At 50.0% G+C, this 23,287-nt stretch overlaps 9 protein-coding genes across 9 annotated transcripts; 3 read left to right on the forward strand and 6 right to left on the reverse strand.

The window, feature by feature from the left end:
- Nucleotides 1–1,599: 1,599 nt before the first annotated feature.
- On the forward strand, nucleotides 1,600–3,431 carry BDR25DRAFT_382669 (uncharacterized protein; the record flags this gene model as incomplete). The annotated part of the gene is made up of 3 exons (XM_033697787.1): nucleotides 1,600–1,914; nucleotides 2,184–2,254; nucleotides 2,631–3,431. The coding sequence occupies 3 exons, from the start codon at nucleotides 1,600–1,602 to the stop codon at nucleotides 3,178–3,180; spliced, it is 936 nt and encodes a 311-aa protein (XP_033552423.1). The 3' UTR covers nucleotides 3,181–3,431.
- A 366-nt stretch (nucleotides 3,432–3,797) lies between these two features.
- Nucleotides 3,798–5,124, forward strand: BDR25DRAFT_213209 (uncharacterized protein; the record flags this gene model as incomplete). Its single annotated transcript, XM_033684742.1, has 2 exons — nucleotides 3,798–4,101; nucleotides 4,151–5,124. The coding sequence occupies 2 exons, from the start codon at nucleotides 3,798–3,800 to the stop codon at nucleotides 5,122–5,124; spliced, it is 1,278 nt and encodes a 425-aa protein (XP_033552424.1).
- Nucleotides 5,125–7,508: 2,384 nt separating this feature from the next.
- On the forward strand, nucleotides 7,509–9,060 carry BDR25DRAFT_254613 (NAD(P)-binding protein; the record flags this gene model as incomplete). Its single annotated transcript, XM_033686308.1, has 4 exons — nucleotides 7,509–7,815; nucleotides 7,960–8,019; nucleotides 8,280–8,453; nucleotides 8,581–9,060. Coding segments are annotated over exons 1-4 (948 nt in total), but the record flags the coding sequence as incomplete, so codon positions are not given.
- A 492-nt stretch (nucleotides 9,061–9,552) lies between these two features.
- On the reverse strand, nucleotides 9,553–11,880 carry BDR25DRAFT_331934 (concanavalin A-like lectin/glucanase; the record flags this gene model as incomplete). The annotated part of the gene is made up of 2 exons (XM_033692693.1): nucleotides 9,553–10,882; nucleotides 11,638–11,880. The coding sequence occupies 2 exons, from the start codon at nucleotides 11,878–11,880 to the stop codon at nucleotides 9,668–9,670; spliced, it is 1,458 nt and encodes a 485-aa protein (XP_033552426.1). The 3' UTR covers nucleotides 9,553–9,667.
- Nucleotides 11,881–12,529: 649 nt separating this feature from the next.
- On the reverse strand, nucleotides 12,530–13,775 carry BDR25DRAFT_213635 (uncharacterized protein; the record flags this gene model as incomplete). The annotated part of the gene is made up of 4 exons (XM_033684758.1): nucleotides 12,530–12,757; nucleotides 12,839–12,938; nucleotides 13,073–13,258; nucleotides 13,447–13,775. The coding sequence occupies 4 exons, from the start codon at nucleotides 13,773–13,775 to the stop codon at nucleotides 12,530–12,532; spliced, it is 843 nt and encodes a 280-aa protein (XP_033552427.1).
- Nucleotides 13,776–14,205: 430 nt separating this feature from the next.
- On the reverse strand, nucleotides 14,206–16,093 carry BDR25DRAFT_213102 (amino acid transporter; the record flags this gene model as incomplete). The annotated part of the gene is made up of 6 exons (XM_033684740.1): nucleotides 14,206–14,933; nucleotides 14,986–15,434; nucleotides 15,485–15,571; nucleotides 15,621–15,734; nucleotides 15,795–15,865; nucleotides 15,977–16,093. The coding sequence occupies 6 exons, from the start codon at nucleotides 16,091–16,093 to the stop codon at nucleotides 14,206–14,208; spliced, it is 1,566 nt and encodes a 521-aa protein (XP_033552428.1).
- A 690-nt stretch (nucleotides 16,094–16,783) lies between these two features.
- Nucleotides 16,784–17,605, reverse strand: BDR25DRAFT_310938 (uncharacterized protein; the record flags this gene model as incomplete). Its single annotated transcript, XM_033691194.1, has 4 exons — nucleotides 16,784–16,806; nucleotides 16,861–17,216; nucleotides 17,272–17,482; nucleotides 17,527–17,605. The coding sequence occupies 4 exons, from the start codon at nucleotides 17,603–17,605 to the stop codon at nucleotides 16,784–16,786; spliced, it is 669 nt and encodes a 222-aa protein (XP_033552429.1).
- A 2,489-nt stretch (nucleotides 17,606–20,094) lies between these two features.
- BDR25DRAFT_350954 (uncharacterized protein) lies at nucleotides 20,095–21,134 on the reverse strand (the record flags this gene model as incomplete). The annotated part of the gene is made up of 8 exons (XM_033694784.1): nucleotides 20,095–20,148; nucleotides 20,189–20,250; nucleotides 20,289–20,358; nucleotides 20,427–20,580; nucleotides 20,617–20,754; nucleotides 20,818–20,837; nucleotides 20,871–20,986; nucleotides 21,056–21,134. The coding sequence occupies 8 exons, from the start codon at nucleotides 21,132–21,134 to the stop codon at nucleotides 20,095–20,097; spliced, it is 693 nt and encodes a 230-aa protein (XP_033552430.1).
- A 789-nt stretch (nucleotides 21,135–21,923) lies between these two features.
- BDR25DRAFT_382681 (uncharacterized protein) lies at nucleotides 21,924–22,656 on the reverse strand. Its single transcript, XM_033697788.1, has one exon. It carries the CDS (start codon nucleotides 22,494–22,496, stop codon nucleotides 22,209–22,211), a length of 288 nt encoding a protein of 95 aa, XP_033552431.1. The 5' UTR covers nucleotides 22,497–22,656; the 3' UTR covers nucleotides 21,924–22,208.
- Between the last annotated feature and the right edge of the window lie 631 nt (nucleotides 22,657–23,287).

Below are 23,287 nucleotides of genomic sequence, written 5' to 3' on the forward strand. Positions count from 1 at the left end.
ACAAAAAGTCGACAAGTTGAGTGTGGTGATACGGAAGTACGGAAGACGATTGCTGGTTGTGAAAGCCCATTGCGCAGGACCGAAGTCCGTACCGAGGCTCGGCAAAAGGCCTCGCAATATTCTACTGACGAAACGATGACATCTCAGATCAACACCATAGCCCCTTCAACTTTGCACTTCAAACTTCGACCATTCCTGAGGTCAGGACACGTTCTCCAAGCCGCAATACTCTTGCATCTCTCAACTAAGAAGCCTCGAAGCTACCTAACTTCCACTCAGCCATGCCTCCCGGTGCCTGCCGATTGAAAACGTGGAACAACCATCTGGGAAACCCCTTGGATATAGATGTGGAAACTATGTTTTGCACATTTCACGGTCTCGATCTCAATGCCGCAGACACTCTTCCAGACGCCGTTTTCCCAGAGAATTAGCAGCCCTCTAACGGCGTATAATTTCTTCTCAACGGAAGTTACAAGGAGGCTGGAACTGCCGACCGGGTTTTGACAGCGGGTGGCGTGCTGCTGCAGGATCTGGTGTATATGGTCAAGTTCAATTCTTTGCTTTTCCTTTTTCAAGGATGCTTGCTGCTTCTGATGCGCTGTGGACGCTCGGTTACCAACACCTGCAAAAAGTAAACATGACAACCAAAATGTCGACCCTGTAGGTACGCCTAAGCACAAAGCTCCATTGGTGGACGCAACGTGATATCTGACGGCCTGCGTGCAAGCCAGTCCTCGAGTTTCCCGATTCTAAAATTCACGCATATACCAACAATGTCATTCTCTGAGTTGGCTTTTGCTGACACTTGGCGGATTAACATGTCTGTTGCAGAAGCCCATTTAAAGTAGCTTTTTCTCTTGCCTTTTTTTTACACCAATGAAGCCGCAAGGCTTCCGAGTGTGAAAACCTCCGCATCAAGTACTTGGAGAAATACCTAGGGGCCGATGGAGTCTCTCGTTCTCTCCAGCGCATGAAGTGCGTTTACTTGACGACCACCACGCACAACCCCTTTGCCGACTCTGAGTGGCTTCATGTGGAGTGAAGCCACCCACGAACCTTTCCTAGCGTCAGTTTTGTCTCTCCACAGTGAGCATTGCTATGGTTAATATGTTAGCACATTGGGCTGGCTAGGGCCCTGGGCGCTCCCATCTGTGGCCGGAATCCTCTTTGGCGAGTCTTGTGAATCGGGACACAGATGATGACATTACCTTTGTCAGTTGTAAATTATGGTACTGGCTACGTCCCATGATAGGTTCAGGAGTGCGTTACTGTTTTCATGCTTTATCCCGTTTACTTTCCCAGACTCCCTTGTCTGAATTAGGATTAGGGCTTAAAGTGCGGGTAGGTTTATGCTCGTGTGCTCTTTTCCTGCTGCCCTAGTCAGAAAGAACGAAACAGCTCGACGACGACCGGAAGACGCTACAGAAGTCGCCTGCACGAGATTGGAATGTTATGGGGACCGTATCTTCACTCCCCTTTGCGAACCACGGACCCTACGGAAATCCTCGCGCATTCTCTGCTTCTCTGCACCTCAGGTTATCTTTTCATCGGCCTTTCTAGAACTGTGCACCGGGAACTCTTCGTTCTACTTCGGCGACAATGTTACCCGTGCCGGCAGTCGATCCTCCCACTCCATTAGCAACACTATCACCAGAATCCCAAGATCCCCAGACACGAGCCTCGCTGGTGGTATCACTCGTCATAACGACATGTATTGTCATGCCCGTCTTCATCATATGTCGCCTGTACACAAGGGTTATGATCAAAGCAGTGTTCGGTCGGGACGACATTCTAATTTTGCTAGCTGCCGTCATTGCGTTTGCAATCAGCGTTGTTGCAGCCGTGAGCTGCGTGTATGGGCTAGGACATCACTTCCGGGATGTTGAGCCCACGTCGATGAAGACATTCTATAAAGTACGTGCATTCAGCCCCTCCACATTTCTCTTAACCGCTGTTAAGCTTGCAACCCATAATTGGGGTACCAATGTAATAACCAAATGAGGTTATAGTTGAATTTAACCCTGCAAATTTTATATCCCCTAGCTGTTGGCTTCACAAAGATGTCGATATGCCTCAGCTATCTCCGTATTTTCCCCGGCGAAACCGATCGCCTTTTCTCCCACTCCGTTGTGGTCTTCTTGTTCGTGTTCATATTATCGGCACTCTTCTTATCCTTATTCCAGTGCCACCCAGTCAGAGGATATTGGGACCCTCCAGCGAGAGAGTGGTGCATCAACATGAATGCAAACTTGATGTAGGCCAGAAATACCCCTTGTTGTGTTTCAGAGACCGCTCCCTCCTCTTTTCACGTCTTTCTTCCCTCGGAGTGTCCCTCAATTTCCCTCAATTTCACAAAGCTCGAATGCACAGTTCCACTTCTACCTCACTTCCGTGTTAATGATCTGAAGCGCAATTTCGGGGCTCAACATTGCCACGACCTTCATTGTCTACCTCTGGCCTGTCCGCACCTTGTCGCACCTGCACCTACCACTTCGAAAACGGCTCAGTCTCATACTAACATTCTCTCTCGGTTGCATGTATGAGACTATATCCACTGCTACCCCAGTAGTCCATTGAAACCGCTCCCTACCTCGTATTAATTTTCTAGACTCACCCACTGACTTCACCAGAATCTGCGTTGTAGGAGTCTCAAAAATAGTGTACCTGAGCTTTATCCTTGCATCCTACGACGTCTTCTACGATTCGGCTGCTACGACTGCGATCACTATTCTCGAGGTGAACTTGGGAATTGTCTGTGCCTCACTTCCCGGAGCCAAACCAATCGTGCGCTCAATGAACTGCTGGATCGCGCATGCTGGACATATGGTAGTTGACTCGCTGACTGGTACCGGCAAACAGTTGACTTCGAGCAAGAATAACACACCGCCGAAGAGGAGCCCAGTGCTTCGCGCAGGAACCCAAGAGCCTGAAATTGGAGTCGCAAAAGGGGGAGCACAGAGGCATGGGAGTGGAGAGATCGATATTGGTGAGAGCAGACGGATCCAGCGACTGACAAACGAGGACAAAATAGTGACTGGTCTGGAGGTAGTTGGCTCCCTCACCCATGATATGGATGGAAGTGAAAACATTCTCGTCACAGTGGAGCGCCCTAAGATTGGAACAAGGCCGGGAGTGGTGCGGGCCAACTCTGGTTCTCAACACCCAGACACTTTTGGATAAACCTAGCAACGATGTCAGTCTGGAATTGACTTGAAAAGAGCCTTGGATACTGTTCTCTGGACCAAGTTGATTGAAGTGAGTGCTCAGTGAGAGCGGCTGCGCCTGATCCAAGGCTGAGTTACTCTTTCCCAGCATACGACACTCCTTCCTAGCTACTATCGCTCCTAGGTGCGTGACAGTCTGGTCTGGCATTCTCTAGGACCGTCCTTCCCCCAGTGGGGAAGCAGTTTCTCACAGACGTTAGTCTCACACCATGGCGATGACCCCCCAACGTTCGGCGTCGACCGGTGTTACAGCCCTCTGAGATTGTCACTTCCATTCACTCCCGCAGCCCCTTCCTTTGAATCCGGCCGCCCCTCCATCGCACAGTCTCTGCAAACCGTTCATGCCTCTGCCTGCTATGGCCGGCAGCCGCCCGCTCAGCCCCAATGTCTTCCTTAAAAGACGGGTGCCCCGTCGATTTCTCCGTCTCTTCTCCGCCACTCTCCATCACCACTCAAGACCAGCTATTTGGAGCTAAGGTAGCCTATTCTTCTTGCCCAGCCATCCATTATCCAAGCATAGTTTGTTGTCCGCTCTATCCATCGATCCAGGCTCCCTTCCTCTCGACCTTCATCATGAGGTCGACTCTCGCCTTCGCAGCTCTCGGTTTGGGAGCCTCAGCGTCCGCCATCGTCCCTCACATCTTGCCTCGAGGAGGTGGGGATGAATGCTGCTTCACTTTGACGGCCCACGGCCCGCCCATAGACAAAGGACCCAGCGGCATCCTCGGGCAACTCAGCGACGGACAGAACCGTGTCGGTGGCAGGCTTCCTGTTGGTATCTACTGCCTCAAGGACGGCAACATCATCGACAAGAGCATGCGTGGGTGCATCCTGACGCCTCCGACCACGCAGTTCCAATGTGATGAGGGAGCCGCTCGTAAGTCATCTCGTCCTCTGACTTCGCTGCTTTTCGTTGACATCACAAGCAACCCCCGGCTTCGGCATTAGCTGCAACGGCCAGCTCAACTTTAAGGGCAGTGAAACCTTCTGGGCCTGCCCCGTCAACGACGATGGAGAGTGGAATGTCTACACTCTACCGGCTCCCGGGCAGGCCAAGTGCAAGCAGATCACGCTGACTGTCAGCGGAAGTTGCACTCCTGTTTGCAAGCCGCCACCACCTGTCATACCTCAGCCGCTGCCATATCCAGTCAAGCCCAACCATTGCGGCGGTGGAGATCACAAGTGCCCATCCAAGCCTAGCGAGTGCGAGGGAGAGCACGGGTGTCACTCCAGGCCTGGCAAGTGCGAGGGAGGGCACGAGTGTCATTCCAGGCCCGGTAAGTGCGAGGGAGAGCACGAGTGTCATTCCAGGCCCGGCAAGTGTGAGGGAGAGCACAAGTGTCAACCCAAGCCCAGCAAGTGCAAAGGAGAGCACGATTGTCAGCCCAAGCCCGTGTGCCACGACAAATCCAAGTGCGGCGATTGCCCGGCCAATCTGAAGGGGCCGTACGAGTTTCCTCACCTTATCATCCCTGTCGATAGCAACCACCCAGACATGTACTCTGGCACCAGACTGAATGGCACCGTCTCCGGTACCATCTGCTCTGCATTCAACTTCGACGTACGTCGAGAACATGCCGGCAAAACCTGTTCTCTCATCTTCCTCTTCCCCGAACAGTACCAGCTGGAGACAAGTGCCTTCGAGCTGAAAGGCCACGGCAAGCTCCGGTTCTTCAAGCTCGAAAAGCCTGTCACCACACAAACTACTTGGAACTCTCTCCCAGGAAGAACCTTCATTCATAGCGTCCCCGCTGTCCCCGGTACCCAGTCCGTCATCATGACGTTTGCCTGCCCTGCTGCTGAGAAGGTGTCCTTCCTTATGTGTGGTAAGGGTATCTACTTCGACTACTTCCAGGATTTCAACCCGGCACCCATTGGCCTATACATTCGCCAGTGCTGAAGGAGGACCGTGCCAGGGAAGGCTGGAGGCTTAGTGAGATAGGGTGTGAAAGGGTGATTGTCTTTGTTTGCGTTTTTGTTTGTGGTTTCTATTGCGTATTCAATACTTGTAGAAAGCAATTGGCTGTTTAGCTGTTTCCCCATCTCGAGTTTCATTCAGGTACAATCCTTGAGTGGCGTTAACTATAAGGAAGTCATGCTTATTCATTGCTCACTCATTGCCTGACGAATAATGGGATAGTATCGCTCGCTAGCGTAATGACGTAACGGCACCGCTCCACTCTTCCGATGCATTTCAATTCCCTTTGGATGATACTAACCCGCCCATCGCCAGTCACTGTCACCCAGTTTCTCTCTGGTCGCATTTGTGAATCATGGAGCATCCGCTATCTTTTCCGGTTCAGGACTTAGCCAAGAAGGAGGTGAAATTGCCGTTATATCCAGAGCGTCCTTTCGACTGGTGGAGCAATCGTTGCTAGGGCTAAAGGCTCATCTTGAGCTTCCCCACGAACGTCTTCCCAATCAATTAGGACCTGTGGAATATAGACCCATCAGTCTTTTCGCTGTTCGGAAGCTTCCCTCAGGCGCTCAAACATCAACTGGTCCTTTTCAACATTTTTTGAAGACTCAAGGCACCCTTTCGTGACCGTAGCCCTCCTCGTTCGCCCATTGAACAATCATGAAAGAAGAAGAAGACAAGATATTAAGAGCAGAGGCTAACGCAGATCTGCGGAGATACTCACAATGGGATGCAAACAAGGAGTTCAGACGGTAGTACCATGAGAAACAGAATAACGACCCTTCGTTTGAGGAAACAACCGTCTAAAATGTAGCTTAACCTACCCCTTCGCATCCGACCACGGGGGCCTGAAAAGAAAGTGGCGGAAGCTTCCACGTCACGGCAAGCAGCTCTTTGTCAGCATCGTCCGTTCCGTCCGTCTTTGCTTCGTCGTCGTCGGCACGTGATCCAACATTACAGGAAATCTAAACACAATCCCAAAACCTTGGTAGAAACAGGCGAGACATAACGAGCACAGTATCGGGACCGTTATACCGCCGCCCCACCGAACGCAACCCCGAAGCCATCCAATGCATTGAAACCCATCGCTCGCAGCACTTCGTTACAGTTGGTGCTGCTGTCTCCAAGCGCATGACCGTCAAGTCCCAGAAGCTTCTCTCGCCCCTTGGAGCTAGTAACCCATATCCTCCCCCGCTCCCGGAGAAGGAGGATCATGTGGTGGAATACGATGGCGTGGGTGATCTACTGCATGCACAGAGTTGGCCCACGAACAAGAAGCTATATGGTGCGATTCTTGCATTTGATGCGCTGAGCGTGACCATGGGCAGCAGTATATTTAGCTCGGCTCTGGTCGATGTGCCCAGTCAGTATCATGTACTGAGAGAAATGGGGACTCTGGGGACCATTTTGCTTGTTTTTGGATATGCGTTTAGGCCCTTGGTCGGCTTCTCATGCCCTGTCGTCGAGTTGAAGTAGCTCATCTCCTCTCCTTTAGGTCAGGCCCCCCTTTTTCCGAACTCTACGAGAGCAAATCTCGCAGAGCGCCAAGACCTTGGTTGATTTTTGCATATGCTAAATCGCTCAAGATAGGCGCAAAGATGAGGAGGCTGGGAGAGGAAGGGATGGAAAGTGGTGGTAGCGGGAGGGGAGATGGGAGTAAAAATATAGGGAAAGAGGAGTAGAGGAGAACGGGGGGTACGGAGTAGTAGGTGGGGAGCGAGGATTTAAGCGAAGATGGCGGTCTTGGTAATGGATGGTGAGAGAAAAGGTCGCTTGCCGGCTTAAGGGCTTAGCAAACCATGAAGTCGCAATTGCTGTCCTTGGATTCAATATAGGCATTTGCATGTAAATCTCATCTAAGATTGATTCAAATTGGGTAACCTGTTGTTCTTCCAACGTACCAGTCCATCGGAGTACCCCACCAGCCAGTTTTATTCCTTATTGGATTCCAAATCACGGGCCACAACGTTCACACTTAGCGGAACTCCGCAACTCAAGTCTTCTTACTCATCATTCTTTTAATCCTTCCAATCAAATTCCCGAAAATTTCTGTAATCAAGAGGAAACTGATTACAAGTGTCTAATCTATTGGTTGTGTAGACGCTGCTTTGTAATTTGTCTGTGGGGAGATGCTTGGTAATCCAATTTTGATATTTCGAGGCACGCCAAGATGGGTATGTTCCCATTGAAACAGCGCAGAATGGATGTTACGATTCTCCATTGGGGCGCAGGCATATTCTTGAGAGAGATAGTGGATAATGTGTATCGGGGTGTACGTATCATCACATATAGGTATAAAAGTGACTCTCTTCCTCCTTTAGCTTGTATGATACTGGTACCTTCTGGCTCCATACTTCTTACTGCTCCTCTCACTCTCACTCTCACTCTCACTCTCTTTCTCTTCATTAAATCCAGACCGGCCACGCCGCTTGACCAACCATGCCATCAGCATCAGCATCTGAATACCAAATCCACGGCCAAACCCGATTCCCCTGGACAGACCTCGCTGCGCTCCAGAACCTGCGTCTCAACACCTCCGTCCCCAAACCGGACAAAACCCAGATTCCCCCTGGTCATGTATTAGTCCGGATCCGTGCCGCAGCCCTCAATGCAAGGGATATGATGGTTATTGCGCATGATCCTATCTACCCCGGTCCGCATGTGCCTGATTTGGTTCCGGGTGCGGATGGCGCTGGGGAGGTGGAGGAGGTGGGAGAGGGGAGCAGGTGGAAGATTGGAGAGAGGGTGGTGATTAGTGCGAATCGGTGGATGCGGTGGGAATATGATGGGGGGCTGGGGCCGTTGGCGAGTGTGGAGGAGGTTGCGACGAAGGGTGCGGGGGGTGAGCAGGGAACGCTGAGGGAGTATGGGGTTTTGGTAAGTTGAACATTTCGTTTGTGGTTAAGGGATGTGTTGACAGCCAGACGGGCTATCATACATGCCTTGCACGTCCTCTCCTCTCCTCTCTTCTCCCCCTCTCGTCGAAATTCCTCCCCTCTCATTGAGCAGACTTAGGTCTGCACATTCTTCTGCATGGTTTGATCTAGATCCCATAAAACCGGCCCGGCACAGCCTAGTGTTAATATATCTCACCCCCAAATCGCACTATTTGCCAATATACTAATCTGTCCTCTTAGCCAGACAACGAGCTCATTCTCGCACCACCCCATTTGACATTCGAGGAACTCGCCGCTATGCCCGCATGTGGTGCCACAGCCATGCACGCCCTGTTCTGCGGCCCCAAGAAGCTGAAACCGGGACAGACGGTGCTAGCTATGGGGACGGGTGGGGTTAGCTGCTTCGTTATCCAGGTACTTCGCATATTTCGTCTCCTTCTCCCTGCTTTGAATCTCGCAGTACATCTGGGCTAGTTCCAGTCCATAGACTCCAGGCATTCCACGGTGAAAGATTTTTTTTTTAACCCGCTGAGTCCAACAGCTTGCCCACGCTATTGGCGCAACCGTCATCGCGACATCCTCAACCGATGCCAAACTCGGCAAGGCCATAGAAATGGGCGCAGCGTATACGGTCAACTACACCACTTCTCCTTCCTGGTCTACCGAAGTCCTGCGCCTTACACACGGCCTCGGTGTCGATCTCGTTGTCGACATCGGCGGCGCAACCACTCTCCAGGAATCGGTGAAAGCAGTGAAACGCGGTGGCCAAGTTTCGTTGGTGGGCTTTTTGGGCGGAAGTACGAAGGCGGATTTAGCGGATTTGGTAGCGGATGTGATTTTTGGTGGGAAGACGTTGTATGGGGTGTTTAATTTTACAGCGGAGATGACGGAGAGGGCGGTGCGGATGGTGGGGGAGAAGGAGATCAGGCCTGTGGTGGAGGTGTTTGAATGGGAGCAAGCAAGGGAGGCTTTTGAGATGCTGAGCAAGCAGGTTGCGGTTGGGAAGATTGTTGTTAAGGTTGGGAAGGAGGAATATTAGGGAGTAGGGGATGGCAGCGTGGTTGAGGCGGTATCGGGGTGGCCTGTTGTTAAATCCCCCTCCCTCAATATGAAAATCCAAGGAAAATTGTCGAATATTGATGCTCCCTCATTGCTCAATCTACTTTCTCTGCCATGGGGGGGTTAAGTCTAGTTCGGACATGTAGGTCAGAGAAGTCGGCATTTGATCTTTGAATCGACTAGCCGAAGCCAATGCGTTGCGAACACGCCTGGACAATCAGACCCAGCAATAGTGCAATAGGAATGTTGATGCTGGAGGAGCATGGGGAAGAACAGGGAGCGGGGTACAGCTAGTCAGCAGAAGACACGTGACTCAACTCCAGTTGCTCTGGTCACTAAACCAAGCAGAGAAGACGGGCCGGTGAGATCTGTTCGCTTGGCTTGATCTGAGAATAGAGCATGCGGAGAGGGTGGAGGAAAACACGAGGGAAGAGGAAGATATAATATGGATGGTCCATTTGTATGTTTAGATAGGGATTCCTCGTACCATTCTTAACGTGTGGCAAAAAGGAACCCCAACCCAAAGAGTAAGGTCCTTGGTTCAAGTTCCAGATCTAAACATATTCATCTCACATCGTCTTTCCCTCCGGCGCCTCCCTCCAAGCCCTCTCAAAGCCGTCCCACCCGCCATCCGGCTCCTGACACATCGCCAGCCCCGCAATCACAAAATCATACACCCCTTCCCTGGGCAACTTCCCCTGACATACATTCCCCCCCATCGCCACATTCACCAAAATCCTAAACTCTTCCATCCTCCTCGCGCCTAGCGGAATACACCCCCGCATCACAGGTTTACCATCAATATACCACATCAGCCTCCCTCTCCACCCGGGCACACCTTCCTCCTCCATCCACGCGAATCCAAAAGTGTGCCGACTAGATGCCATGGACGGGATATGTGTTTCAATGACGCGGTGTTTGTTCCAATCCTCGCCGTTATACTGCCCCCAATGCAGACAAGAATGGTTCACGCAATCGCCATTCCATGACTCGAAAATATCAACCTCCCCATCTTCCGGCCATTTAAACGGATCCTTTGGGAGCAGCCAGAATGCTGGCCATATTCCCTCTGCACACGGCGCGCTAACTATACTGACGCTCAGGTAACCCCGCGCGCGCGAGAGCGTTTGGTGCGAAGTCAGGCGCGCGGATGTGTATTGTCCGTTTTGCGATATCGCGCGCACGACGAGGCGACCGTCGGGAGTGTGGAAGGAGTTTGAGGGAGATGAGACGTAGTTTTGCGATTCGTTGTTGCCCCAGCCGTGGGCACCGAGTTCATGCGTGAAATTTTGGGTTACTGGAATGGAGGGGGAGAAGGTGGGTTGCCAATATATGATCCTGTTCTTGTCCCCATTCTCGGTTGTGCTTGTGGGGGTCGGGACCGGGCGTGCGCTAGGTTTGCTGTGTTGCGGGATTGGCGGCGCGGAGAAGCTAGAGGGGACTTGTGAAGGTGGTGGACCCCACTGACCTGGTGGAGGCCCGTACTGGGGATTCTGGTGTTGGTACAGAGGGTTGGGGTTTGGTGAATAGGGGTTTGGGTGTTGATTCGGCGGTGGCTGTTGGTTGTACGGTGATTGTGGATATGGTTGTGGGGGATAGGGACTGGCGGGATACGGTGGTTGCTGTTGCTGCTGGCTAGGATACCCTTGGCTGGGGTGTGAGGAGTGCGACGAGCTGTATTCTTTGACTTTTGCTTTGCCCTTCTCGAAGAGCTTGTTCAGGGAGCTGGACATCGTGGATGAGTGGGGGTGGGAGGCAATGAAGGTCGTGAGGACTCGTTGAGTCTGAGATGTGGCAGCGGGCAGCTTAGCTTCAATGCGACTCGGGATTCTTCATCCTTACCAGCATCTCAACATTTCTACCCTGCCCAGGCTTCTCCGTGAGCAATATATTATCTAACACTTATTCGGAAACTATCATGCATTGCGACTCCCTGGTACGGATCCGTACTTCGTATTTGATATGCATTAACCACATCTCAAGAGATGCGGCTCATGTGCTATAATATGCGCACTCATGCTCCAAGACGCGCATCTCGAGCCGTCCACCAAAACAGGATTCTCGAATCATCCCCCAGCTGATCCATCCAAGAATCACTACGTCATTCCCGTGCCGCCTCTTATTCACCCAATCACCCATCACCACGCACCTTCCCCGGACATGGGATCTTTGACAGGAAACACAATAGGCAGTGATGACAGGGCGGAGGAAAGGCGGAAGAAACAAGCTCCAAAGCCCACAACAATCACTGATGAGGTAGTTTGTGCATCATCAGCCACCGGTTCCTGCTTGGGGAAGGGGGAAGGGTATAAGAACAGCTAAGAGTCGCAGCCACACACCTGACTCCCGTTCTCAATTCCTCGGACAGACAGACGCACACGGTGAATACGAATCTTACATACGTACTTCAGCTTTACCTTTCCCTACCACCTACATACCTCCTCACACATCAACCCTTTATTCCAACAACCGCCCCAACTCTCCAAATCACCCACCACACACCACACACTTCTCCCACCACCAACCCCGCACCACATACGAGCAATTCACCCCCTCTACTGCCACTATGTCCTCCATTATCTCCTCTCTCTCTGACCTTTTCCAATCCATCTTCGCGGTCATTTACTCCATCTTTGCCACCGCTGGCCACCTCGTCGAACGCACGTTCGCTCTGATCCTGAACACCTTTGCAGGCGTCTTCAACATGGTTATCGAGTTTTTCAAAGGATTGGTTGAGTTGGCTGGGGGTGTTGTCGGATTTGTTTTTGGCAAGTCTACACATATTTCCTGGTGAGGATTTCGGTTACAAACACTAACAAGCGGTTTTACAGGCAATATGCTCATCCTTGGTGCCATTGCAGCTGCGTTCTTCGGCTACTTGCAGTACCAGCGCAGTCAGGGACGCACCGTAATGGTTGGGGATAAGAAGTTGAACTAGCTGCGGTAAACGACACGCACGGCTTCGGATAGGAACCGCTAGCCAGGGAACTATTGGAGAGGACAGCAACGACCGAGCCGATGCACTGACGACACCGGGCGGACGAATAGATAGTATGGTGATTGGGTTTTCAGACAACTGCAAATTGGTGGGACGGAGGAGACGGATGATACACATACATGATACCCTGAGCTACTTCACGGTGGGTGGGTGAAAAGGAAGGAGTTTGGTAGTTTTCCTACGGCCCTACTAGTAATTCAATGATACGGATGATACAGTCTGGCGATGCTTTTTAGGGAATTTCTAGAACAGCAACTTATCCTTACAACACCAACCCTAACCCAAATGACTGACCTACTCGAAGACAACGGATTCCTTCGCTTAACATCCATCACTGACACTGCCAATAATCTGCCAACACATTAGCCCGTATTCTATTCCATTCACCCTCTTCTTCTCTTTCATTGCCACTACTACTCACCCCCCACCCAACTCAGAAAGAAAAGAAAAACTCACAGTCAGTAACTCTAACACACTTCGTCCCAGACGGACATGCCGCTTGCGCATCCCACAACAAACTATCACACTGCTCCCACTGCTTGGCCACTACAGTCGGCGTCGGACTTGCCCAGACAGAAACCGTGGGTGTGTAGATCGGGAATTTATCGTCGTCGAGGCGACGACAGTTAGTTTTACTGACGAGTTCCGAAGGGCAGCGGATCTGGGATTGAGAGTAGGTTAGAGGGATTGAATAGTGGGAGATTGAGGGAGGGAAGGTAGGGGAGAGGGAAGGGGAAATTACCTGGGTGAATTGATGCGTGGGGTTGTCTGCGTTATTGAACCAGTCGAAGCGCCATTGGCAGCCGGGCTTAAGGGCTGGGGGGAAGCTGTCGCAATCGGATCTATGTTGCTCTCGTTAGCTTCAGATTCAACCCCTATGCTCCTCACCGCCTCCTCCTATCTATCAACGCTTCTCCGCTCCGCTCCCCTTCTTTCTCCCCAGGCCCACACAAAGTGTTCTAGTGAACGTACATACCTATTCGAAACACCGCCATACCTACTTCCACCCAAGCCTCCAAATTGCGAAGAACAGCCGTCGAAGATCCCGAGCCCACCACCCGGCATTGCGATATCGAATTGATTGTCCGCAAGATCACCGCCTGTATTTGTGGATTGGATAAGCATGGTTTTGCCTTTGGCTTTGCCGGACGTGAAGGTAACACTATCTATAGTATTTAATATTGACTCGTGAATACGTGAACGTAGAGTAGGATGAGGGCAGGCTCAGATGGTTAAAGGAAGAATGGAGGAGGGGTAGGATAGGTTTATTTATAGACCGTGATTGAGGAAAGCAGTGGGAATAAATGGAAATAGACCTGGAGATGGACACGAAATGGAGACTGCACTCACGCATAGCACCCACAACACCAATCGCTCTCTTTCTGCCCACTTAACGCCGTAGCAGCAAAACCATAACTCAATGCGCTATTAACCGACCACGGGATCTGGTTCGCACACATATACGCTGTCCCGCTATCACACCCAGACTTGGTACTTGCATCAGTCAGGATGTTGCTGGATTTATCGCATGTTGAGACTGGATTCGTAACGTTCGCTTTGCTGGGCCAGGAACAGGACGGTTTGCAGCAGTCCCAGTATCGTGTGGATTTGCCTGTGCCAGAGATAGCATGGGTGAGAGGGAGGGAGAGGATGAGGGAGGTGAGAATTTGGAGAAACATTTTGGGGACTGAGGATGGAATCCGGTAAGGCATCGCAGTCCAGCTCCGCGACAATTATATAGACGTTGGTTTGCGCCATTGTTTTTGGAATGTGAACTGATGTTCATTTCTCTTTCGGAATACCAGCGTCCACGTCCCGACGGAAGAAAGTTCCATACCAACAACTTGGCGTGATGTCAGCCACGTAGCTAATCTGGAAGCCAACTGAACAAGCCGGTCGGATCCAACATCAGAACATTTTAGTTTAAGTCTCGAATTTTCCGCGTCACAAGCTCTGTGTAACAAATGAGGCTGGCGCACCATTTCCCGGTTCATGGTGGAGTGACTATGCGCAGTCTGCCACATGCATGCATCCCTGTCACTCTTTCGCGTACCCTAGCAGGCACCGAACTCCCTCCAAATCCCCGCCCGCTGCCACCACTCTATCTCTTCAACACTCAACAAAATCCGCAACCGCTGTTTCTACAATCGGCCCTTTATACACAAACCTGCCATGCACCACCCAAAACACCCCCGCAAAAATCATTGTCGCGCCCCACAGCAAACAACTCCAATTCATATTCAATGGCGTGACCGGCACGCTTGTTGGCCAAAAGCTAAAAAACATAACCAATAGACTCCAAAGAATGCTAAACCCATTTACCCATGGCCCCCACTTCCCAAGTCTCCACGGTCCGAATTCCAGGTCCTCGGGCTGGTACACTCGCTTGTATAGGAGCAGGGAGAAAGGTAGGATGTAGGATCCGAAAAAACCCGCGACAGTGAGAGACACAATTGCATTGAAGACGGTAGCGGACCCGATGTTGATGAGGGACAAGAGGCAAGAGATTGTGAATGTGGCGGTGATGGAGACAAGCGGAACTTTTAGTTGCGGGTGCACGTAGCTGATGATGCGAGCGTTGGGTACGGCGTTGTCCCGCGCAAAGGCCCAGAGTTGGCGGCTGGCGGATGCGAGAATGCTGAGGGTGGCGAAGATGAACATGGTGACGAGGGCGGCGGAAAGGACAGTGCCGCCGGCGATGGATGAAGTGCCTTGGGTTAGGATTTCGATGAATGGATAACCAGTGGGTGTCATGAGTGCCGCATCGATGTCACCGATGCAGAAGAGGATGGCAATGAGCATTGCGAAGCCAGTTACTCCGTTGATCATGATGGATCCTAGTAATGTTAGCATTAGGGTATTCTTGAGCTAGGGGGCGGGGGAAGAAACCTATCATAGCCCAGGGGAGGACCGTAGAAGCATGCTTGATCTCCTCACTCATGTGGACAGCGCCATCCGCACCAGTAAACGCGAACACCGGGGTAATGAGGCCAACAAAGAATGATAATCCTTTACTCTCATAGCCCCCTTCGTTCAAAAACAAGGTCCAAACTTCTGATGCAGTGGTCTTTTGTGGCGCGAGAACCACTAGCGTGACTAATACGATAAAGAAGCCGATGATATGGAACGAGAGCACCGCGTTCTCGACCTTAGGAAGGTGCTTTGCTAGGAATGTGTTGAAAATGAAGCAGACAGTCATTATAGCAAACACGATCAGAGTGCCTTGCCATCGCTCAGGCATGTAGCTGGATTGGCTATTGATTACGAGGCCCTGGAGGGAGGTCGCGGTGAGGTATCCACCACTGGCAGTGAGAGCTTGCCAAGCGATGACTGATTGCCTGCCATATATGTAAGTATTCGAACGTTGGCAGGCAGTATTACGTCTTACCATCCTGTAATGTAGCTCATCACATTCTTCCATCGCAGGGGAGCGAGTCGATGTGTCCAATGGTACTGTCCACCAGCAGTTGGCCACCTCTCTTTAGTCAGCACTCTGAACCTAACGCCGCATCGGGATCATATACATTGAAACGAGTTCTCCCATAGATGCAACCACAGCTGCGTAGCCAACCCAGACCAAAAGGAAGCCATACAGGAGACCACCAGGGCCTCCATTCATAAGGCCAAAGACGAAGACACTAAGCACCCCGCTTAGTAATTCTTATCTAGAATTGTCATACCGTGAAATCGTGGCTGACCTGTACAATCCTTCCCATGTGATCATCAGCGAGCATGAGAACCCGAGGATGCTGAGAAAGGCAAAGTTGCGCTGTTTCATGTAAGTTAGAATGCCTTGAACGAGTGGGGTGACAAGCGAGGGTATGCAGTCGTCGATTTCTTTTCCTGACACGACCTTGTTAGAGTATAGGATACGACTTACCCTCAACACCGACTTCTTTCCGATCTTCGCTAGCTCCCGTTCATCCACATCGGAGATAACCTCAATATCAACGGCTGGCAGCGCTTTCGCACCATTGAAATCTTTAGAGTCTTCCATGACAGCAACACGACCCAGAGACTTGGGGCTGGGAAATCGAACTGGAGGCAAAGCTGACGACGAAGAGCGAGCGGCTCGAGTGCAGTATTATTGAGTTTTGGGGACACTGCCAAGGACTTAGGCGCGGCGGACGAATCCGGCGAAGCCTCGATGGAACGTTCCACCTTGTCGGGTTTCCAAGTCCTATCACAGGGTGAGTTGGACAAATCCGTATGCATGGTAATTTATCCGTGCTATTTGTGATGGCTCGGCTAAACCCCGCTGTACGAGAAGGACCACAATCGACAAATGAGGTTAACCTAGGAGGACAAGATTGTGGAACGAGTTTCTGCAGGGAAGACCTTGAAAGGCTTTGAAACACGGAGAGGGGATACCTCTAGCGAAGCTAAACTAGAGACGCAGAGGAAGCAACGACAAAAAATGTATCAAACTTGGAAACTGAAAGATGGTGAACAAGAAAGATTTTGATAAGCCCCTCCCGCTCTCCCGATGCTGAGATGCGCTCGTTCGGAGTTCGATAAGTGGCGTAATGCGCCGCGCCCTGCATATCCCTAATCCTAATGCGGCAGGTGGATGGCATCACTTAAGCTAGCCATTATGGCCAAAGACACCAACTTATAACCGTGGCAATGCGAGTTTCTAGCATCGTGATGGAAAAGCTAGAAACTTGCGAAGGGATGAAATGGGTAATTAGATAAATGACATAGCGATCGCTAGAATTTGGACATATCAGCAATAGCAGACCTAGTGATTGAGGTTCGACATACCAGCTTTAGCAGCCTCCTCCTCGTCGGCCGACGGAGGAGGCTCACTAGAGTGTGCTCGACTCGCCGTGTGGGAGGCGAGACCTGGAGTCCCCCCGAGGGGTGGTACAAGACTTGAAGGAGTGCTCATAGACGTCGGAGCTGACCCAGTTGGGTAATCAAGAGAGGGCGGATGAGAAGCAGAAGGAGATGGTGCTGGCATTGGTTGGCCAGCAACCGCGAGCGATAGTCCAATGTAGACCGGCTTGCTCTCATACAACATGGTGTCTAAGATTCGACTGATCTGCGATACCACTGTGATTGGGCTACTTAAGATTGTGGATGTTGCGAATCCGTAACGAGATGTTAGCTGTGAGAGACTGATATTCAAAGTCAGTGGTGGAACTTAATCGTTAAAGCGAGTGGAAGACCGACTCGCAAAATTGGGCGGATGCATGTTCTACGACATATACAACTGGTCTATAGGAAAAGTAATTGGTGCCTTGGTTACAACAAGCAGTGAGCTCGCCTTCCTCCGCAGATACAACGAAAGCCCCAATTTCGCTTGGCCCAGGATTGGAATGCATATGGTTGAGGTCCTCGTAGTCCAGTCCATTGCGTTGTACCGATCCAATGAAGATAGACCCTACCATCATTAGAGGCTGGTTAGGGCCATGTATTGACACGTACCTCGACTATATCCAAGAACCCTCTTAACTCCTGCTTCGGCTAGTTTCGAAAAAAGATAGTCTCCAACTGCAGAAGCCATGAGTACAGAATGAATAGAAATGTTGGCTCAATGAATGCTTGTAATGGGGTGTAATGGAGTGAATAGTGGCTTTGAAACGAGTGGATCTGTATGTGGCAGATTGAACGTAGGGGATGCAAATATTTGATTCCGGTATGCTACTTGGGGAAAGGCCACGCAGGAGGGTAATAAGTTGGGATAAAAGCTTTAAAGTTGAATGAGAATGGTGTCTACATGGAGGAATTGTCAAGGCTAGAGCTAGCCTACATATATTCGCGTCCACCCAATGGCCCAAAGCAAAGATTGCCTAAGGTGAAGTCCGAGATCTAGCATCGAGTATTGACATGAATCCATGCAAGACACACGTAGACGTGTGGCTCAGTGGAACTGGGAAAAGGAATAGAAACCCCCAGATGGAACCATAACGGAACCAGTTCATAGAGAACCAAGCTAAGATACACCGGGGGCTGGTTTATCAAACACCAACCATCATAAAGAATATACTGGCCGCTAGTCTGGAGCCTAGAGACGGGAGCCACATCTCAGTCGGATCTTGTTCGGGATAGTGTTAGTTAGGGTTGCCAGGAGAAACTACGTCCAATAGAAATATGCGAATACAGTTCATGCACTGTCCGGAAGGGGGAAGTCGGGACGAGAGGCATGAGGCTGAAGACAGTCATAGTGCATTTCAAATTGATGGAAATCTGAAGAACGGTTGCACAGCTCGAAATAAACAAACAAAGTCTGCCTGCAAGTCGCGCCAAGCATCTGAATTAGGATTCTGGGGGTTGAAGAGGGCCCATAGGCATCACGGAGATACACGACATGGAATAGGTCCGTGAAATGCTCAGCTGAAACCAATGAGCATCATTACTGCGCAGAAAGCGTTGCGTAGAATCTTCTTGAACCCGGGGGAATGAGATTTGAAATCCAGGAATGACATGGGGATGACACGGGATATGTGTCTTAATTGTTAAATGGGAGAAGGCTCTCAGAAGCATCGTTGAGCGAATATACGTCTTGGTCGGGGTGAGTGCAAGTTCGATATATCTACATGATGGGCCGACAAACTCGGTGATGAGATAAATAACGAAAGTTTCCCGTTTCCTTGGACATTGGAAGCGTTCTGTGGTGAAGATTGTTGCGAAGAGTACACTGAGTGTGTCAGGCAAGGAGACGCTGACAAAGTTCGTGGCTGAATAGAGGCTAAGCGCGTGGCTGAGCACGCCCTCAGCTTTGCCACCCTAAGCTCGTTTTCTTCCACCTGCCCCAATCGCGACATGTTACTAAAAGAAGCTTGATTGAACATTGGGCTCACCTAATCTTTGAGGCTGAGGATCTGTGGCTGAATGTTCAGTAATCGAACGCCTTTGTCACTTTTCCATGGCCTGTTTCCTTTTGGATTGGCTGGTTGGACTTAAACTTATGTATGGTCCACTTAGCCTCCATTCGAACTTCTCATGAGTGGACACTATATGCACTTTGTTTAATAGAACGCTTGGATTTGGATACTAGCTAACAGTCTTTCAACTCTCTACCATATTTTCACTAGATCGCGGCGGTATGAGACCCCCATGTCGAAGTTCTATGCCACCAGCAATATACGACTGGTGATAAAGTTCCCCAAAGGCAGAGCTCTTCTGAAGTGACGTGTAGAATTGATTGGGTTCGAGTGTATCACGTGAATGCCAACCTTTGCCGGTATCAAGCGGGAGCCGGCGGACCCCACAAAGGCATATTGTGAGCGGTCGACCGGTCTCATAAGAAGGAGTCAAGAGCCCAAAAGATAGAACTCATTATCATGTTCTTCTTCAGTTGGCCCCTCCCATTTTCTCCACAGGTGTTTGAAAAGATTGCGGCCTCTAATGGCCGAATCTTTGGGCGACATCGCATCCGTGCTCAAGCTAATTGAGTCTGTCATACACGACACGAAATACCTCATCTCCTATAAGGCCGCTCCTAATTAACGAGGATCGGGCGCTTTTTCGGGTGCTCGGCTACGTCAGTGGACTTCCCACCACCCTGAAGGAGACAAATGAAGAGCAACAGAACTCCAACAAAACAAGACATGGACTAAAGTTTCCCTGTTCTCAATGATCGCTATGGAGTTGTCCACCAGTTCTAGGTGCGGAATAACTTGACAGCCTAGTCTAGGTTGTGTTCTGAGCGAAGAAATTCGAAAATTGAAGAGAGAAGTTTACAATGGGCATTTAAAGAGAACAAAACGACTAAGTTAATCGCTATGGTTGAACACTACACAGAATTCTCGCGCTCTCCAAAACGTGAAGAAGGGAGAATTAGAGAAGAACACGCAACATCTAGAGTGGCAAGGGAAGGTATGACATCAATTTGTGTTTTTCAACATTCTGTTCGTATAGATTCCATTGAAGATAATCTTTGACCAAATACTACTATCACGCATGGCATTCCTAATGGGACACTGAATCAGATTGTAACGTTTCCGGACTCTAAGTTCTATTAAATCTTCTAATAACTTCTCACCTTTAACTTCAGAATGCCCTTTTCAGCATGAGGAGAATATAGGCAACTGATTTCTTGAGACCCTACAACTTACACAATGGCAGTCTAATACTCCCGGGGTACTATTCCGTCACTATCTATCCAGTATCGTGAAGAGTGTTCGAGCGCTACTCGCTGTTGAGGATCTATATTCAACCTCGACTCTAGATATTCGCGTCATCACCATCTATTGTAAGCGGATGGACATAGTGAAGGATGAACACTAAATTCGCATTGGAGCCCTCCCTCAGAAGCTAAGTAAGGATAGATTTTCCGTTTAGCGTCGAGTTAAGGCCTGATATTCGAAACGTGAGAACGGGACGTGAATGGGCTTGGCTGAGTTATTGAATTTCCTGCAAATTGAATAAGAATGGCAGAAGACATGGCTTATCCTTAATGCCTTAGATGAATGGAGGTCGAATCCGAGGGATGCTGTTATCTTTGCATTACATTTAATTCCTATCACGTTTCCTATGCTGTTCGCTGAATCCTTAGGTTGGTGTTATGCTCACTTCCATACCCTACTATTCCCGATTTGAGAATACGTAGCTTTCCGTAGCCTTGCACCTCCGATGCTCCCTTGAAGCCGGGCGACATCGACCTCTACATTGAAGTACTCAAATTCATTCAGCCTATCGTTTTGCAGAAACCTGTCGACGCCAATTTAGTAGTAGTGCTCGGTATGTTCTCGCTTAAGCACGACTTTTATTGACGGAGAATTGCCACACTGGATCTAAACCCGATTGACAATCCCCCATAATCACACCGGGTCGGGGGAGGGCATTAGACGCTTCCATAGGCAGACACACAATGGACTGGATTCGTTAAACGGACACCAGATACTGGCAGCATGTTGATGCGCTCTGTACTTGGGAGCTGTAACTTCCCAACAACGACGACAGAGGTTTCTTAAACGCTAGTCTTGTTCTGAACCGGGGAATCAGTGCTGACCTCGTCCTCCCTTCCAAGTCTTTATTGGGGAAAATGCCATGATATAATGCGTAGCATTCCCGATTTTGATCTCGACCATATTCTGTCTCGTATAAATAAGTCGAAATTCCCATCGGATTTGTCGCTTTAAGCGCTTTTAGTCTACCGACCGGGGACACGCACTAGCTAGGGCATTGATGGAAGTCATTTGGGACCAGAATTTGTATTTGATTCCCTTTCGTGGAATAGAGCAGAACAGATGCTCCTTCTCGAATTCATAGATGTGGTTGCGGAGTTCTGTGACATTTAGATCGCCAAGACCTGAGATTACCTAGAATATTTGGCACGGTGTGAAAAGGAACCGGTTTATGTACTTGTAGAGGGATCTATCAGTCGGAAGGTCCTTGGAGCTTCGGGAGTCGCAGTAGTTGGATTGTGTTCGTCCCCCACGAGAGCTGGTATGCTGCTTAGCTCACTCTTTTACATAAATAGACCCTTAGATACACTCATTTAGCAATCACTTCTGTTCCTCGTGGCCTTAGTGCTCCCAAAAGCTTCGCATATGCTATCGTGGTAAGTTTAAGGCGCAGGTTTAATAGGAGGAAAGTCCTACGCAGCACAAGCCTCTTTAAAGAAGGCAAGAATGTTAACGAATACAATGCCTACCACCAGGTAGTTGCGTCGATGGCAACGTAGAGGACACATGCAGACTCATCTTCTTACTTGCGGTTGCGTAGATCTTTACCTCCCCTGGAAACTCAGGTTATAAACTCCGGGATGCTTTCAGGATCGTATATCAAGCATTGAAACAACGAAGATCGGAATCACCCTAATAAACACCTCGCCAATACTTACATTCACAAAGCAACTTACAAGTTGTCGTGTATGGTATCTCGAACTCGATTTCTCGCACCAAAACAATCAACTCAAAGCTCGTCCGACAAGACCAAATCCCTGCCTTCTGAACAATCTTCCTTACTTCCTTATGTCCTCTATTCCTCCAATATACCCCGTTGAGACACTGTGTAGCCTGAATCTAAAGCTTCAACAACCACCCTCCCTCAACCCTCATTCTATTGCCTTCCACGAGATCGCATTTTTTTTATTTCTAGATCGATAAGAAACCGTTCCAGAAAATCGAGAAGAGTAACCGCAAGTCCCATACTAGTATACTTCACATCACCTTCGACACACACCGTCTTAATTTCCCAGCCTTGTTCACCCCAATGGGATTCCTTAGCATTGAAACCTCCAGCCCATGGCACGGCGGCAGCGCAAGCAGCAACTTTGCTTGAATTATTCCCTGATCCCATCTATCCTGGTCATGTGCTTGAGACCGACGGAATGCGGAGTTGACGAGGTAGATTATTTGCGAGGAAAGGTTAGGATTCTTGGATATTTCGGTTGGGGTGAGAAGGTGGGGCTGTGAGAGGGAGGACGGAGGAGCGTCATCGGGAGACATACAGTCCGTTCTTGATAGGTGCTGCAGACAAAGGTTGTGACGAAGACGAAGAAAGTGCGGGGCACATCGAAAGCCACAGAATCCTAACTACTTCAACGCGAGGTTGAATGAGCAGGTTGTAGAGCGAAGCACATTTGCGCGCAGAGATTGATCTTAGCGCTGATGGATAGAAGATATGATAGGGATGATGACGTTTGCCACTAGAGACTGTCTCAACATTGAGCGAAATGAAGAATTGACCTCATGGCTTGGGGACTTGCCACTCAGCACGAATCGCCTGTTTTCGCTAGCATGCAGAGTCTCGAAGAAACCGTGCCACTGGAGCGAGAAATTGGGATTGCCGGGTGAATCTACAGTGCCTGCGTTAGCTTTATGGTCGAGGGACGTGCTCTGGGCGGTTTTACCACGCTGTCTTATAGAAGGTTTCATGCGCTTGCAAGAGAGCATGAGCACATTTCGGCCAATCTTAGCATCGTTCAATGTCTAGCTGTATCCGTGCGGTTAAGTCACTGAAATGAGAATATTGGTTGTACAGGGAGATGAATGCTTGGGTTCTACACTCGAGTGTAGATAGGCCTTTAACACATGGGTCTGCGTTCGAACTCGAGGATGACAAGCAGTCGAGTTGAGGAGGATATCCAGTCACTTTTCTTGTTTATTTTCCCCCTTTTTTAATCCGTTCTCAATTCGCGTTTGCTCATGCGCAATGAAGGCTGACTGTTGTTGACTGTTGTTGACTTCTTGGGTGATGCACTGCTTGAGGCCGCCCCTCAAGCTGGAGCGACCCAGTA

Source organism: Lindgomyces ingoldianus (assembly GCF_010093535.1).
Source record: "Lindgomyces ingoldianus strain ATCC 200398 unplaced genomic scaffold BDR25scaffold_5, whole genome shotgun sequence".
Taxonomy (NCBI): domain Eukaryota; kingdom Fungi; phylum Ascomycota; class Dothideomycetes; order Pleosporales; family Lindgomycetaceae; genus Lindgomyces; species Lindgomyces ingoldianus.